General features: G+C 42.1%; 1 protein-coding gene across 3 annotated transcripts in view; it reads left to right on the forward strand.

Annotated features, from left to right (window-relative positions):
- The window catches only part of CUX1 (cut like homeobox 1), a 441,317-nt gene that overhangs the window by 202,144 nt on the left and 222,763 nt on the right, over nucleotides 1-16,410 (forward strand). For all 3 annotated transcript variants that reach the window (XM_073565621.1, XM_073565622.1, XM_073565623.1), the window contains exons 7-8: nucleotides 4,388-4,464; nucleotides 6,818-6,884. In XM_073565621.1, coding sequence (XP_073421722.1) covers nucleotides 4,388-4,464; nucleotides 6,818-6,884 — 144 coding nt within the window. The remainder of the gene's footprint in view (nucleotides 1-4,387; nucleotides 4,465-6,817; nucleotides 6,885-16,410) is intronic.

Here is a 16,410-nt window from a genome sequence, read left to right on the forward strand (position 1 = left end):
TCCTGACACAATTTGGATTGAGCAGTCTGTGGTAAGACTAGTTTTTATATATGTATTTCATGTTGAAGGGAATCTGTCAGCAGGTTTTTGCTATGTAATCTGAGAACAGCATTTTATAGGGGCAGAGATCCTGACTCCTGTGGTGTGTCACTTATTAGGCTGTGTTTTGCAGTTTCTATAATTATCACCAAGTGTCTCCTGTTTCCTAGTCAACTGTTCTCTGTAGCCACACCCCCACCAATGATTAGCAGCTTTCTGCTAATGCACAGTGTAAACAACTGCCAATCAGTGATGTGGGCGGGGTTATACAGAGCTCAGCATTTAGAGAACTGCTAAACCGGCAGCAGAGAAAACCGTGATTTTGTTACAACTGTTGCACTCAGTAAACCAAGTGTTACAGCGCTGAAATCAGGGTCTCTGTCTCTATATCATGCTGCTCTCAGATGAGGTAGCAAAATTCTGGTGACAGATTCCCTTTAACAATGTTGAGATCTATTGAAGAGTGCATCGTGGTCACGTGTATAGCACTGTGTCCCCCTCCTAGATGCCATCTTGGGACTAGTACAAAAATATATTTTCATCTTGAGCATTATAGCGCTTGATATTGATGTAGTGCCTTGGGTGCATTAATACAAGGCTCAGACTCTGCTCTCACTACAATCAAGCGTTCAATCGGGTTTACCACACTTGTGACAGAATAGTGCGGCATGAATTGATGACATCCACTGATTACTGTATGGTTCCATAACACCCCAGATCCGTCATGCCACCATGACTTTTATATTGACCTGAAACCTTGATGTTAGTGTGAACAAAGCCTTACGGCCAACTCTACTAAAACTGAGAATTCAGGTGTGACTTTAATTGTTACAAGTATTGGACTCTCAGGGTCTCATGAAGCATAAAGTTTTCTGTCCCAGAAGATCTGATGGCCATTGGACATGAACGCTTATCAGTGGCGTCCATTAGGATTTCTTGGCCGCATATCCAGACCTCTTTGCGGTCTGCTGATCCAAGCATACGGGATCATATACGATACCCCTGTTAGTTTGGATTATTAGACATGTGGTCGGGCTTTGCGACCATAACGTGTTCTTCTAACACGGTGCTGTGTCATCAGAAATAAGAAAAGCATACACATTCGATGATTGTTGTCTGAAATCACCATGTTAGACGTGACCAGGGATCATCTTATTTGTGTTGTGGTCCCAGCTCTTCCCCAAGAGCAGATATATTTAGGGGAAAAAAAGAGTTGGGTTTATTGGGTTCCTCATATTCCATTTTGGACTCCCTTTTTGGTTAGAGAAGTTGACCTACAAGCAGAGGTACTCCCGCCTCCTGAGTGAGCACAAATGCACCCTCCGCCTTTCCGAATGTGCCTGTGTAATATTGGGAAGGGTCAGGAGCGCATGACCACACTGTGCGCTAACCACGCTCTGCGCACGGTTTAACGAAAGTACCGTAATCTTAATGTATACAGACCGACACGAATGGACATCAGTCACATTAGTATTGATCCCAGTTGTAAAAAGAAAAAGGCTACTATTGTAATATAAAAATGACAAAAACCCACTAAAGAAAATGTTGACGCCAATGTAAATTATCTTTATAATCGGCCAAATAGCGTCAGTCTTTAGGGATTCAAGTTTCCGCATTACTGACACTTAGAAAATATAGAAAGGTGACCCCCGAGCGGCATTGTACAGGTCCTGAGCTCTCATCCTATAGTACGCGTTCCAGGCAGGAGATGCTGTGCTCATGTTGTGCTTCTCACCGGCAGCGCAGTGTATAGTCGTCCCTCTGAGTAGGTGAGGCTTCACGTTGGCTTAAGAAATATGCGTCTCGGTTACTCAAAGCTTTTCTAATGGGGCCTCATCAGCAAAAACATGGTTATTTTTTGGGCTTCTCTATTGATTATCGCCCATGCCTCATTTTTTTTTTACAGTTTTTCTAGAGGTAAACCACTGTCCTAGATAAGGTTCTTTTTTGTCATAAATGCCTATAGATGGAATGCCTAAAATATTTCTTTATTTTGACAAGTTTTGTGGTGTGTTGTACCTTTCTGCCTCGTTTCCTGACCCCTGGCATCATCTCTGCTATCACAGCCATCACTTCCTCTTCAGGATCCTCTGCTCCCTTCTGACTATATTCACCATCAGCACTTGTGCTGGGCTACAAGTCATTAGTGAGAACACCCCCTGTAACTCCACCTAAACCCCACGAGCTTCACACTCGCACGCTGTCTCTGCACGATCTCCGAGTCCAGGGCAATGCTGCAGCAAGTCACTGATACTGTGCATAGACGGAATTGAGGTAACACAACCTGGTATTAATCAGGGACCATATATCTTCTTCAGAGATGGAGGTCTGGATTTCTAGCGTCACCTATTGAGTTCCTGTCGTCTGAGGCTCCTTTCACCAACTTGGCGATCTCCACAAGAAAGATTACCCCTTAGACCTCCTGTGTATGTATATATACAGTGCTCAAAAATGAGCACACCCCCCTTGAAAAGTAAGATTTTAATCAATATCTCACCAAACACGAGCAATTTCTAAACTATTGTCAAGTCTTGAGCTTCATTGAATATTTTTTAACACATTACATGAAAGTAAGGTTACTAATATAACTTTCAATAGAAAATCTTCAGTTTTATTCAAATTTGTTAATGAAAATATGAATACACCCCACATCAAAATCTAATACATCTAGTATTTTGTATGACCGCCATGATTTTTAAGGACCGCTCCAAGTCTTCTAGGCTTGGAATGAACAAGTTGGTGACATATTGCAATATTTAACTTTTTCCAAGACCTCATTTAGAGCCTCGGTGCTGGTTCAAGAGCGATGCTCAACTTGTCTCTTGAACAATGAATAATTGAATAATGGGGAACCACGGTCACTATAGTTATTAAAGATCTGCTGTGTTCTGGTAGCATCAGAGAACTTTGGTCGCTGCCAGTAACGGCTAATGGGTGGGGGTACCGGGTATCACACACACTGATCAGATATTGGAGGCTTATCTGAAGGGTAGGCCATCAATATAAAAGTAGTGGCCCACCCCTTTAGGAAGCAGTGGTCTATAGCAGAGGATTTGTGAACCCCACTATGTTTGAGAGCTTTATGAAAGTAACAGGTTTTCTTTGTGGAGTCAAACATATAATTACGTTACTAGAAACATTACTTTGTTGGGTAAAAAAAAAAATAACTACTTGAGTGAGAACCAACTCCCCCAGTTTGCCCACCCTGCCAAACTTTTCTTTATTTTGGACCAGGTCAGTGGCAGTCCAACTGTTGGGGGGCCTAACTGATCGCCGGAATGGGGGTCTTATGTTTTCTCTAGTCTCAAGATTGTGTCCAGAAGGCGTTAAAGCTGTTGTCTGATTGAAAACTTGCATAATGTAACACCATGTGAACCCCCACTGCGCACGGACTGCGTGCTCTGAGGATTCCCTGGAGTCAGCGTTGGCAACTGTGACTGAAGGACCGTAAGCAGGGCTGTGGAGTCGGTAAGCAAAACCTCTGACTCCGACTCCACCAAAATGGGCTCCGACTCCACAACTTCAACTCCACAGCCCTGCCAGGGCTGTGGCGTCGGTAAACCAAACCTCAACTCCTCAGTTTCCATGACACCGACTCCACCAAAATTGGCTCCGAATCCACAGCCGTGACCGAAAGTATGTGATATGTGTACCCTCGTCCAGAACCCGACTAGACTATTTCCGGCCTCACGCAATACACTTGGATTGAGCACGCCCAAAGCAGTCTAGTCGGATTCTTGGGGGAACGGGAGACACAGGACCCTCATTCTAGGAATTTGTGGGGATCCCACTTGTCCAATTTTACAGTTCTCCCCTATCCAGTGGGTTGCTTATAATTTGATATAACTGTAATATCCCTTTAAAGTTTACAGCTGCTTTAGCTTATTGAATTCTGTCCTTTCTTCTGCACAGTTGACAATGCCTATTATTCGTATTGATAAATCCAGCTTGTGTACGCCTTTTCTCTTGTTATTTGCCTTTATGTTGCAGCTTTTCTTGGCTGTTATCTTTCAGTCTTTACATCTTACATTAGTGTGAACACCTGCTGAGCAATTCCTATATTTGGCTGTGACTTTGATGTTGTAAGAGCAGATATTTGCATTAAAGACAGTCTTTATTCATTTGTATGAATAAACCAATAATCAATTTCTTTTGCTTTTTGATATAAAGCGATGAACCTCAGCAAAGCACAGAGACAATCGTGCTATCAGTTTATTGGTGTCGTCAGAAAATGTGTCAAAAAATTATATATTATCACATACATTCAAATGTCCATGAAAGATCAAATCATCCTTTATTGGTCAATGTATGACCGCAAATCATTTACTATATGTTAATTCTCTTTCAGGAAATTGCAGGAGACTCAGATGTCTACGTCTTCCAAGCTTGAGGAGACTGAACACAGAGTTCAAGTGCTGCAGACAGGTTTGGATGCTTCATGTTAATTTAGTGTTCATGAATTATGAGATTAAGATGGAGAAGATGTATGGTATGTCTGCATCATAGGTCCCAATCGCTTTTAACTATGGTCAACTCCGAAGCCTCATTCCCTTCAAGAAAAGACCTGCAATAATATCATTGTGGAAGTATTATCATAGCTGTTCAATATAGCTAAAGGGAACCCGTGCCCAAACCCCTGCCAGCAGGATTCGTAGCCTGTGTGCACGATTGCAGCCAGGTATACTATTCTCTAAAATGCTCCAGCGTTTCTGGAAAAATATACTTTGCCGGCTCGTACAAGTGCCGCTATCGGTGATTGACATATCTCCCTTTCGTGTGTACATAGGGAGAGACCTGTCTTTCTCCTCTAGCAGCGCTGGGAAGAGCCGGCCGGGGCGTTGTCAAATTAGTATCACTTCCGGAAAGAATTTGAGAATAGTATACCTGGCTACAATCATGCAGTATCAGTTTGAGGTGTATTTTCTAGCAACCACACCAAGCTACAAAGTTTTTAAAAACAGATTAATACAAATCATTATTACAGTTTTCTGAGATTTTTTTTTTAGTGTTCTAAGAGTAGTCAATTGGAAAACACAGCTTTCAAATTCCCCGCAGTTCCAGTAATGGTGCTCCGGTGGTTCCCACTGGTCCTGCAGCTGATCACCTTCCATACATTATCGGCTGAACGGTCTTGTCAGTCTTATGGTATGCAGGGCACGAGACCGCTGAGGCTAGTGATTGGCTGTAGTGGTCATTTGAATGATGTGTGACATGTGACTAGCTGCAGGACTGGCGGAGACCACCTGAGCAGAGGTACTTGAAAGATGAGTTATGGTTAGGCAAAATTTACACACTTTATTGTTACACGCTAGTGTTTAGAGTTGAAGTTGATAAGTAAAAATAAGATTTGTAGAAATATAATTTAAGAGCACATTTTTATTATACATGTGTACCATATAAAAGGGCATATTTGTAAAAAAAAAAAAAAGACAGTATTAAGGGGAAAAGTTTAAAGGGGTTAGCCGGGACTTTTATTATTTTTGCATATGGGGCCGAGAACTAACAGGCAGGTAAATGCCAACTACCTGCCTGTTCTGTCCAATGATTATTTCTGCTGGCTCAGTGCAGTCACAGACCATTCCCCTTGCGCCACAGTCCATAAATCAACAGAGCAGCCTCTCCTCTGCTCTGTCTCTGCCAATGTCATGCTGATTGAAAACAGGATCCCCGTGCCTAACTGCAGGGAGCCAGCTGTCGATCAGCATGACATCTGCCATGAAAGAAAGAGGATTTGAGCTTAAAGGTACTGTCACACTTAGCGATGTACCAGCGATCCAGACCAGCGATATGACGCGGTCAGGATCGCTGGTACATCGCTAAGTGGTCGCTAGTGAGCTGCCACACATGCAGATCTCACCAGCGACATCGCTGGGGTCGGTGGTCGCTACTTACCTGTCACACTAGGCGATCCTGCGTCCTCCCACCCGGCTCGTCGCTCGTCTCTCCACAGGAAGCGCCGCAGGAAGCTGACGACGAGAAACAGTCCAGGACGTTCTCGCGCAATCAGCGATAACCAGCGGGGGAGCCGGTCGTAGTTAAGTATCACACACAGCGATATCGCTAGCAATATATCGCTATAACGTCACAAGTTATAGCGATATTGCTAGCGATATCACTTAGTGTGACAGTACCTTAAGAGAAAGAGCTGCTCTGTTGGCACCAGGTGAAATGAAGCAGGAGAATCACTGGCAGTAGAGGTTCGTGACCTCCTTGAGCTGGCGGAGATCATCCCGATTCAGAGCAGCTAAGTAGTTAGTAACTACCTGTCTCTTTGTTTCTGTATGGGGATAAGAACTTAGTAGAAGTCCTGGGCAACCCCATTAATCTTATGCTAGGAGAAATGTATCCAAGTTTGATATAACATCTCCGCAGATAAATGGACAGATAGAGAACTGCTCCGAGAATTAATTATACTTAGCTTGGTCTAATTGGAGACATCCGGCCTCGCATTTTTGGGGTTTCAGTATCTGCTATTGAGTAGTGGCTAACCTCAGTACATCAATATTAATATTCGTCTACCAAACCTTAGGGTTAGAGCAGACTGGTGGGTTATTTCCTGCGCGCGGCCCCCGTCACATTAGTGGATGCACTGTCTGCCGGGTTACAAGGTGTTTGCTCTGGGGATAGTCTACCAGGAGGTCATCTCTCTACACTTCCTATGGCCTTTCCTTGCACCGAGTATACACCTACATAATTTAAGCTGCGTACAGCGGCACAATGTTCATTGAATGCTTATTGTAAAACCTGTTTTCTGATCTAATATTTATCTCCTCTGCAGCTTTGGAGAAATCTCAGGCAGCATTATTTGACCTGAAAACAAAATATGATGAAGAAACATCAGCAAAGTAAGTAGCGAGAGTTATTTATATCTTGAAAATAAGTAATTTCTCATCACTACTAGTGGTAGACCAGCGTCTGGCAGCACAGCGATAGATCGGCTTGCTTAGATCAAGAACTGGGCAATGTATATAAGGTTGACTTTGATTAGCCCAGCATTAGCTCTACCAGCTCCTGACCTTCCTACCACAATTACCAGCATGACCATTAATGATTTTAATCAGATTATTCTCAGGGAACACACTTACAGGCCTCATGCGGAGCTCTGGATCAATTACTCATTAATTATTTGTGATACGGCTGTATATATTTCACATAGAAAGTTATTTAAATTTGAAGTTTTTGGAATTATTTCTACTTAATGTACCTTTATCATTTAATATGTTCTAACAGCAAAAGACTTTTTCTGAATAGACTATTGTACCAAATGCTAGTCTTATACTGAGCACATTGGAGTAAATGATTCCTAGTTCGAAGACTTGAGATGTATATGAAGGCTTTTAAGAAAGTCAACAATGTCCTGGCGTGCGATCGATCTGGTATAACTTTTTTTTTTTTTTTTTAAAGTCTGTGTACACTGTTTAGAATTTTTTTCTTAAATGGATATCCTTGATCGAGTATTCAAACGAGCGTAAGCAATTTTTTAAAGGGATATTCCACAGAGAATATGCAGCTTGGCACTGTAATTTATCCTAAATAGTCTTTCAGATTTCTGTTTCCTAAACAGCAGCATCAAAGTCCTGCAGGTTTTAGCAACCCAGAACAAAGCCACCCATGGGTTACATTCAGATGTCTATGGTCTTTTCAATATCTGGATGCATCGCTTTTATGCTTGAAGTTGGTGAAGTCTACTAATATAAACTGCTCTATTGCGAAAGCAATGGGACTGACAGTCCTCATTTCACAGAGAAGACTGTGGCTGAGAAGTTTGAGTTTTCGTGCCACAGTGGTTTTCTGGGAATAGTAAAAAGTAAATCAAAATATAGGAAATGTCATTATAAATTTAATTTCTAAATACCTTTAATTCACAAATTGCCTAGGAAGGTAATTAGTACAAAAGTAAAATGGTCACCTTGTTAAACCAATAGTAATCTGTTCTAAAGTGTTAGTACGTGCCTATGATGATGTGCAGTGTGAAGCTCCATCACCTCCCTTCCCGTAGGAGGATGTTTTCAATGTGGATATTCTTATCTAATATTTGAGATAACAGGAGTATGGAAGTTAAAAAAGGCTGCTCATACTGCCGTCCACCCTGTCTGTCTGATCTAATCCTGCAGATACAGGGGTGCTGAGGCAAGAAGAGACTGCTCACACTGCTGTCCACCCTATCTGTCTGATCTAATACTAGAGATACAGGGGTGCTGAGATAAGAGGCTGCTCACACTGCTGTCCAGCCTGTCTATCTGTTCTGGTACTGGAGATAAAGGGGTGTTGAGGTAACAAAAAAGGCTGCTTTCACTGCAGTCTACCCTGTCTATCTGAACTAATGCTAGCGTACCAGGGGTGTTGAGGTACGAAGAGGTTGCTCACACTGCTGTTCACCCTGACTATTTGATCTAATACTAGAGATACAAGGGTGCTGAGATAAGAGGCTGTTCTCACTGCTGTCCATTCTCTATCTGATCTAATACTGGAGATACATGGGTGCTGAGATATGAAGAGGCTGCTCACACTGCTGTACACCCTGTCTATTTGAACTAATACTAGAGTACCAGGGGGGTTGATAAGATGAGACCTTTCACACTTATGTCCACCCAATCTATCTGATTTAATACTGATAATAGCAGGAGTGCTGACTAATACTGGAGATATTAGTGGTGCTGACTAGTGATGAGCGAGTATACTCGTTGCTCGGGTCTCCCCGTGCATGCTCGGGTGGTCGCCGAGTATTTTGGCGTGCTCGGAGATTTAGTTTTCGCCATCTCAGCTGCATGATTTGCGACTGCTAGATAGCTTGAATACATGTGTGGAATGCCTGTTTGTTAGGGAATTCCCACATGTATTCAGCCTGTCTACAAATCGCAAATCATGCAGCTGAGACAACATAAGCTAAATCTCCGAGCACGCCAAGATACTCGGAGACCACCCGAGCAGGCTTGGGAAGACTCGAGCAATGATGCTACTCACCCATCACTAGTGCTGGCGTAAGAAAAAAATGTTCATGCTGCTGTCCTCCCTGTCTTTCTGAATGTTGAGGGGCTGCTGTGACCTGGAGATAGCTTGATAGTACATGGTACAGGTTATCTCCAGGTCTTAAGCCCCCGTTACACACTGCGATATCGCTACCAATATCTCTGTAAAGTCACCGATTTTGTGACGTTGCAGCGACATTGCTAGCCATAGCGCTGCATGTGATACTTACCTCCGACCGGCTCCCCCGCTGGTTATCGCTGATCGCGCGAGAAGCTCCTGGATCATTCCTCGTCGGTCACTTCCTGCGGCGCTTCCTGCTGTGACGATGAGCAACGCGTGGAGCCGGGCGGGAGGACGCAGGATCGCCGCATCTGACAGGTAAGTAGCGATCCCCGTCCCCAGCGATGTCGCTAGTGAGATCTGCCTGTGTGGCAGCTCACTAGCGACCACCTAGAGATGAACCAGCGATCCTGACCGCGTCGAATCGCTGGTGAGTCGCTAGGTGTAACGGTACCCTTAGTGGCTGAGCCTCGTACTGCACATGCTCACAGGCTTCTGTCCTGTTAACATTCTAGGATAGGTTTCTTCTTCCATTTTAATGTACTATAATGATTACCTTGTCTAAACAAAATGGGTGCAATGTCTTAAATAAAGGTAGTTAAGAATTTATCTATAATGACATTTCCTTTACCTAGCATTATTTTTTTCTTTTCGGCAAGAACCACTTTAAACCCTACATTCAGACCACCATAAAATGGCTAGTGCTCAAGAGCTGTATATTTGATGCCAAAAACAGGATCGGCCCTGTTATATGTCACAAGAAAAGCCATTTCCAAATCCATGTTCCACAAATGTCTGTTTTGGCTTCTTCAGCGACTGGTGGTCCCAATTCCCCTCCGTGTTGCTTGACAAAAGTCCTGAATTGCTCCTCTCTGTTGCTTTTGAAGTTAACAACAAATGTTTTGCACCAGATCACAATCGTTGATGAACTATCAAGGAGGTTAAGGCATCGTAACCCTCACGGGCGCCACTTACACTCCAGAGAGTAGCAGAAGCCACAAGGTGTGGCATATGGAGAACCATATCAACAGAGCAGATGCCCAGGCAAACTGTGAGTGGCCATATGGGCACCACATGTAATAAGATCCCATCATAGATCTGTGTGGTGGGAGAGCGCGGCATGAAGAAAATAACGATGTCCAGTCAGTGCCTCTTTATTAACCGTTCTTTAATTTTCTCTCTTAATTATAGCAGTATGTAGCCACATGTCCTATGCTAAAGTCAATTTTTACTTTTATTACATCAATAAGAGAGGAATGTATCTAATCATTAGATTGTTAGAAACCTCATGTTTCTTCACAGATGAGAGTAGAAATGGAATATTTATAAATCTGATCTGTCGCCACCGCCAGAATCCGCGGCAATAGGTTAGATGGTGGTGTTCCATTGCTAAGACGTGGAATTCCCCAGTCTTATTACACTGGTTCCAGGGTCGCTAGGCAACCGTCAGATGTTTCCTGCCCGGCCTGAGATAAACCTGTGCGAGATGTGGTTTACCTAGACGTCATGCTTACTAATATAATGTGATTATTCATATGCTGCTTAGCAATTTGACGATCACCCCGCAGACATCTATTCTTCTCTACCTGTATATTCATACAATTTATTTAAATTAATCTTTAATAAGACAATTTGGTTGCAAATATTTAAATCTTAAAGGGGATCTACCATCAGGCAATGGATATATATATTTTTTATCACTAAAAAAACTTGAATTTGATATGATTAAGGGGTAAAAAAAATACTTGAAAGGGGCAAACACTTGATTTTACATATATGTGTGAGGTCAAATCTCATGTCATTTCAGTGTATGCTGCTGGGGTTGGTTGTGGGAACACTTGAGCATGACAGAAGCTAGGCAGGGTCATTTACATATTTTTTTTAATTATCTGTTTAGTAAATTATGACATATTTTGGGTGGTTTAACAATTTTAGTTAGAACCTCTTTCCTTCACCCAATGATGGGTCAAGATTTGTCTCATCTTAGTTTTTCAGTTTTCGGGAGTGTACCTACTCCCCTTCATTATGGGAAGAGGTGAGCGGTCCCGCGTAATCGACGGTTGAGAGCAGCTGGCATTGTTGTACTGCTGACCCAAACTGTGCGCTCTCCAATGCTGCTGGAAGAGGCCGCCGTGCCCCTGCACCATCAGAGGAGCACGGGGGGGAATGTCGCTGGCCGGGATGGAGAGATAAACTCACGCTTCGGCGATCAAAGTTTATAAGCCATGTAGAAAAAAGGGATTGTCAACACCATGTCTTTCTCCTAGGAGAGCAAATGCCATTGCAGTTTTGAACTGATGGTCAATGGAGAATGAAGCCAAATTGTAATGACAAGAAAATTGGAAATTTGATTGTGTTGACAAGCACCTTTCTATTGTACCCTTCTTTAAAGATGGGAATAACCATTTGTCAACTTGTCCATAAACATACGAATAAATGCTCTTTATTGAAACATATTTTATATTATGAATTTGTATCATATGCACGCAAATATATAAGATGCTACAAATGTTCTTACATAGAAACAGTTGGTTGCATTGATTTTAAATAGGTACAATGCTCTTACATAGAAAGAATGGCTTCCATTGATCTTGCATAGGTACAATGATCTTACATGGGTACAATGGCTTGTATTGATATTACATGGGTATAATGATCTTACATGGGTACACTATCTTGTGTTGATCTAACGTAGGTACAATGGCTTGTATTGATATTACATGGGTACAATGATCTTACGTAAGTATAATGATCTAACATAGATACAATGGCTTGTATTGATATTACATGGGTACAATGATCTTACGTAAGTATAATGATCTAACATAGATACAATGGCTTGTATTGATTCTATATTGGTACAGTGATTTTACGTAGGTATAATGATCTTGCGTTGTGTACTATGGCTTGTATTGATCTTACATAGGTACAATGATCTTACATAGGTACTATGGCTTGTATTGATTCTACATTGGTACAGTGATCTTACGTGGGTAGAATGGCTTGCATTGTTTCAGATAGTGGTATACATTGCCCCTCATGTATTTTTACAATAATAATGTAATATTGCCAATTGTTTAAAGCCGGCGCCAAAAATATCTGGAACAGAAATCCATGGGTTAAGCATCAAAAACGTAAGGACTTTCATTAGAGATTTTATTTGCTTTTCATTCAGCTGACGGATGTGATGAGTTGCGGAGCTGCACAGCTCCGTCACCTTCATTGTGGCCACAGCACATCTCGCCCTATTCAGTGGAATAGCAGTGGATTTGCAGTCGCCCACTGTGGCCGCTATATAATTGACATCAGCTGGTTGTGCTGTTCAGATCCACGTCTGACCCCATCTGGCCAACACTGAGGACAGCTGATGGGTGGGGTGCATGGTGTCGCACCCCTATCAGTTTGATATTGATGATCTATCCTAAGGTTAGGTCATCAGTATAAATGTAGTGGACATCTTACATTGGCGATCACTGTAAGTCCAATGACTTCTACACCTTCACATACACATGAGTGTTTATCATATTCTTTTCTCACAAAGTGTCTCTGACATCCTGTTACAGGTAGATGTCAGGAGTAAAATACTTTGCGCTAGAATTGACCTGATCGCTTTTCCTTTTCCGCTTAATATAGCAACATTAATACATAAAAGGTGATCAACCCTTTTTAGTTTTATGTCATCTCATCCGCCATTTCTTCGCATCTTACCCTTAAGCTCTGCACAATTTTCGGTCATGGTGTAATGCACACTTGAATTTTCTCATTATCTGCACTATACTAAAAAAAATATCTCCTGCGAATCCTGTAACCTCAGGGAATATAAATATAAAATAAAATGTATATCTACAGTTTAACCCAGGAGCCATAAAAAACGCATTGACCTTTATTAAGATCACATAAGTTTAATGTAAGAGAGATTTTTATTTACAAGCTATCGCGCATGTAATGGAAGGAAAGCAGCTTGGCTCTCTCTTCAGTAAATTCACCGGAAATGTCACGCGAGCCGTAATAATAACTGGCAAGCCATAAATGTAATACATTGGGGGGGTTTTTGTTTGTTTCTACCATCAGTGACATATTCCTGTTATCAATGTTTTTAAAAATGTGGTTGTGGTCTTAATCCTCACTTATTACATTTATTGTGTGTACCATATCTCTATCCAAAACAAAGCTTGGTCTCCATAAGCTTATCAGAGAGGGGTACAGCTGTGGTGGGCTTGATAAGAACCACTTTTCACGTCAGTGCTTTGTATGAGTTAAAAGTTTTATGAAACTTTGTACCCTTCTCGTCATCCATGCCAGGCTTTGTACATTTTGAAGCCCTTTCCATTTTCCCTATTCAGTATGTTCCAGAAAGCTAAGCCTCTGTTTAAATTGGTGTTACTGCTCTTATTTATATCAGCGCCATAATGGATCTGTTTTTAAGTGAGAAACCACAAATATTGGCAGATCTCCTTGACTTATATTATAAAGGGTTGTAACCATCTTAAGGGATGGGTATAATTGTAAAAGAAAGCAACATTTCTCTTTAGTATTTATTCAAATTTGACCTTGTTCTCCTAATAATCACAATGTATACAGTTGGTGGCTGAGCATGCACAGCGCTTACAAGCTCTTTTCTGTTGCGCTTGTAAGCACTGCTTTAAAGCTTCATGGGATAGTTGGAGAGCAGTGTTGGCTCCCGTTCCCAGCCAGGGTCAGAGCCCTGCACTTCTGATACTGCAGCTTTAAGGGCGAGTGCACACAGTGCGGATTCAGCTGTGGATTTTTCCGCTTGGATTTGCATGTAAAACCGCAGGTAAAGTGACCTGCGGTTTATCTGCAGATTTGCCAGCGGTTTTCACCCTGCGGTTTGACACCTGGACAATGGAACAGGTGTCAAACCTCTGCGGAATCCGCAGAAAGAATTGACATGCTGTGGATTTAAAACCGCAGCAAATCCACTGCAGTTTTGAAATCCCATTGTTTTGCATTCTACTGTACAATGCCTGCGGATCCGCAGCAGAATCCGCAACGTGTGCATGTACCCTAATGCTGCTTCATAGATCAAGGTTAGGAGCCAGCAGCATGAAGATGCAGGTGGTCTGAACGATTAATAAATCAGAAGCGCCCGCCGCCCAGCCATCGAGAAGTCTGCTGTCTGGGGAGCAGTTCGCTCCTGAAATTAGAAGATGGAAATAACCCTTTAGCATTTTTGTTGGAATTCTAGTGTTTTTTTTTTTTTACAGCAAAGTGTCCTGAGAAAGTGGCACTCCATTAGAAAAAGATGTACTATAAAAATGTATACAACTTTCATGTGAAAGGCCGGTGATAAAATTCAAAAGGTTTAAAGTTAAAGCAGGTACGCAGCTTGGAAAGTGTTACATGTGCAGGTTTTTTTCTTTCCCTCTCTCCCCGTGCTGTATTGCCAGTGTGTCGGATGGAATATCAGAAAGCCACTTATGGCAACTGTAAAGTTTTCCATGTGTAGGCTCAAAATAAAATGTAATTAGCCTTTATGCTTAGAACAAGGATCCATTGATGAATACAGCTGGTCTTTGTTTTATTCTGTCTTTGAGAGTGGGAGGTAAAAGTGTTCTTCATGTTTATTAATGCAGCATTTTTTAGACAGATGCTAAGCAGAGTTCTCAATTGGTTTTGTGTATGAGATTTCTGCTGAAGAATTTAATGCTAATAAATACTCTACTGATACATTTGACTCTCGTATGGCGACACTTGTATGTGGTTTAGTGGTATTAATTGTGATACATTCCATTACATCATATTAGTGCTGAGATAAAATTGACCCTTTGCTCAGTATAGATAAGCACCATTCAATATTCAGGCATCATATATTGCTTAAAGTGTAACTAAACCTTCTGCAGGATTTTTGTCTATATATTGCAGGCACTTAAATTACCTGCAGATCATTTGGGGCCCAGTCCTGAGAATCCCAACAATCGATTAAAAGTCACTCAATAAGTGCGCATCTCAGACGGCAGGAGTGCACAGCCCTTGTTTGGGTACACAGCCCTTGTTTGGGTGCGTTTTCTGAGGGAAGACGCTCAGAAAGAGCATGCATGCTGCATTATTTGTGTATACTAGGTATATAGTTTTTGGCTTGTTTGCGCGCACAGCCCTTGTTTGTGTGCGCACAGCCCTTGTTTGTGTGTGCACAGCCCTTGTTTGTGTGTGCACAGCCCTTGTTTGTGTGCGCACAGCCCTTGTTTGTGTGCGCACAGCCCTTGTTTGTGTGCGCACAGCCCTTGTTTGGGTGCGTCTTCTAAGGAAAGACGCTCAGAAAGAACACACATGCTGCATTATTTGCGTATACATAGCCGTATAGTTAATGGCTTGCCTTGAAATAAAATGATGCAACACAGGAGAAATAATAGGGCCTTGCCAGTATCAAGATGTCTGCCCCTCTCTGCACAGCAAATGCCGCCACTCATCTGCTGCCTTTTAAGCTCAGCTGTTTACAGGCAGTGACGGTAAGTTTGCTTTAAATATGGAGAATTTCTGTAACTTGCTGGTGACCTTAGTGTTCCCCTGTTGAACTTAGAGTTGCTAGTAAAAAATTGCAAAAAGTTTGACATGATCAGATTGCTTGGCGATGGCTGTATGGTACAAGCAACTCCATGTCATGATGGAACCGCAGCCTCAACACCTCATTTAGGCGTCTTTTTCCATCTGCGTTTTCTGTTTGTGTTTTTCAGAAAGAGAACACGTACCCATTATCCTCTATGGAGCTCTTCACATGTCCGTATATTTTGCAGACCCAAAAAGTCCCAGGAACATGTCTATTTTTAAAATGTGTCACAGATCAAAATTATACATGCAAGTCCACGGGTGTGTGAAAATCACGGCGAGGACATGGATGCCATCAGTGTAAAATCCGTGTGCGATCTGTGATTAACCTTGTAGTTTATGGGAGACACTTGGTCATTTATTAATGTTTTCATACATGAAAATCACTAGTGAAAAACTGACGCACACAACAAATATTGATGGGAAAACACTGACACTCCTCCCAAAAAATGACGGGGCGTCTGAATGAGTCCTAAACCTATGAACCCTTAGGGTTTTATAAGTTTGTATGAGCTAACAGTTTTGCAGAATGCCTGTCTAACAGCATTATAGTCCGAGCACAGGCCTGCTCCAATTTGCTAAAATGGCACAAAAATATTGTATTGGAAATAAAATATATATATATTTTATTCTCTTATATATCGCCATCACATTCCTCAGCGCTGTTTAGACATCGTCACTGTCCCCATTGGGGCTCTCAATCTAGATTCCCTATCAGTATGACTTTGGAATGTGGGAGGAAACCCAAGAGAACATACAAACTCCTTGCGGATG

This window comes from Dendrobates tinctorius, unplaced genomic scaffold (genome assembly GCF_039654945.1).
Source record: "Dendrobates tinctorius isolate UK_male_01 unplaced genomic scaffold, ASM3965494v1 ptg000016l, whole genome shotgun sequence".
Classification (NCBI taxonomy): domain Eukaryota; kingdom Metazoa; phylum Chordata; class Amphibia; order Anura; family Dendrobatidae; genus Dendrobates; species Dendrobates tinctorius.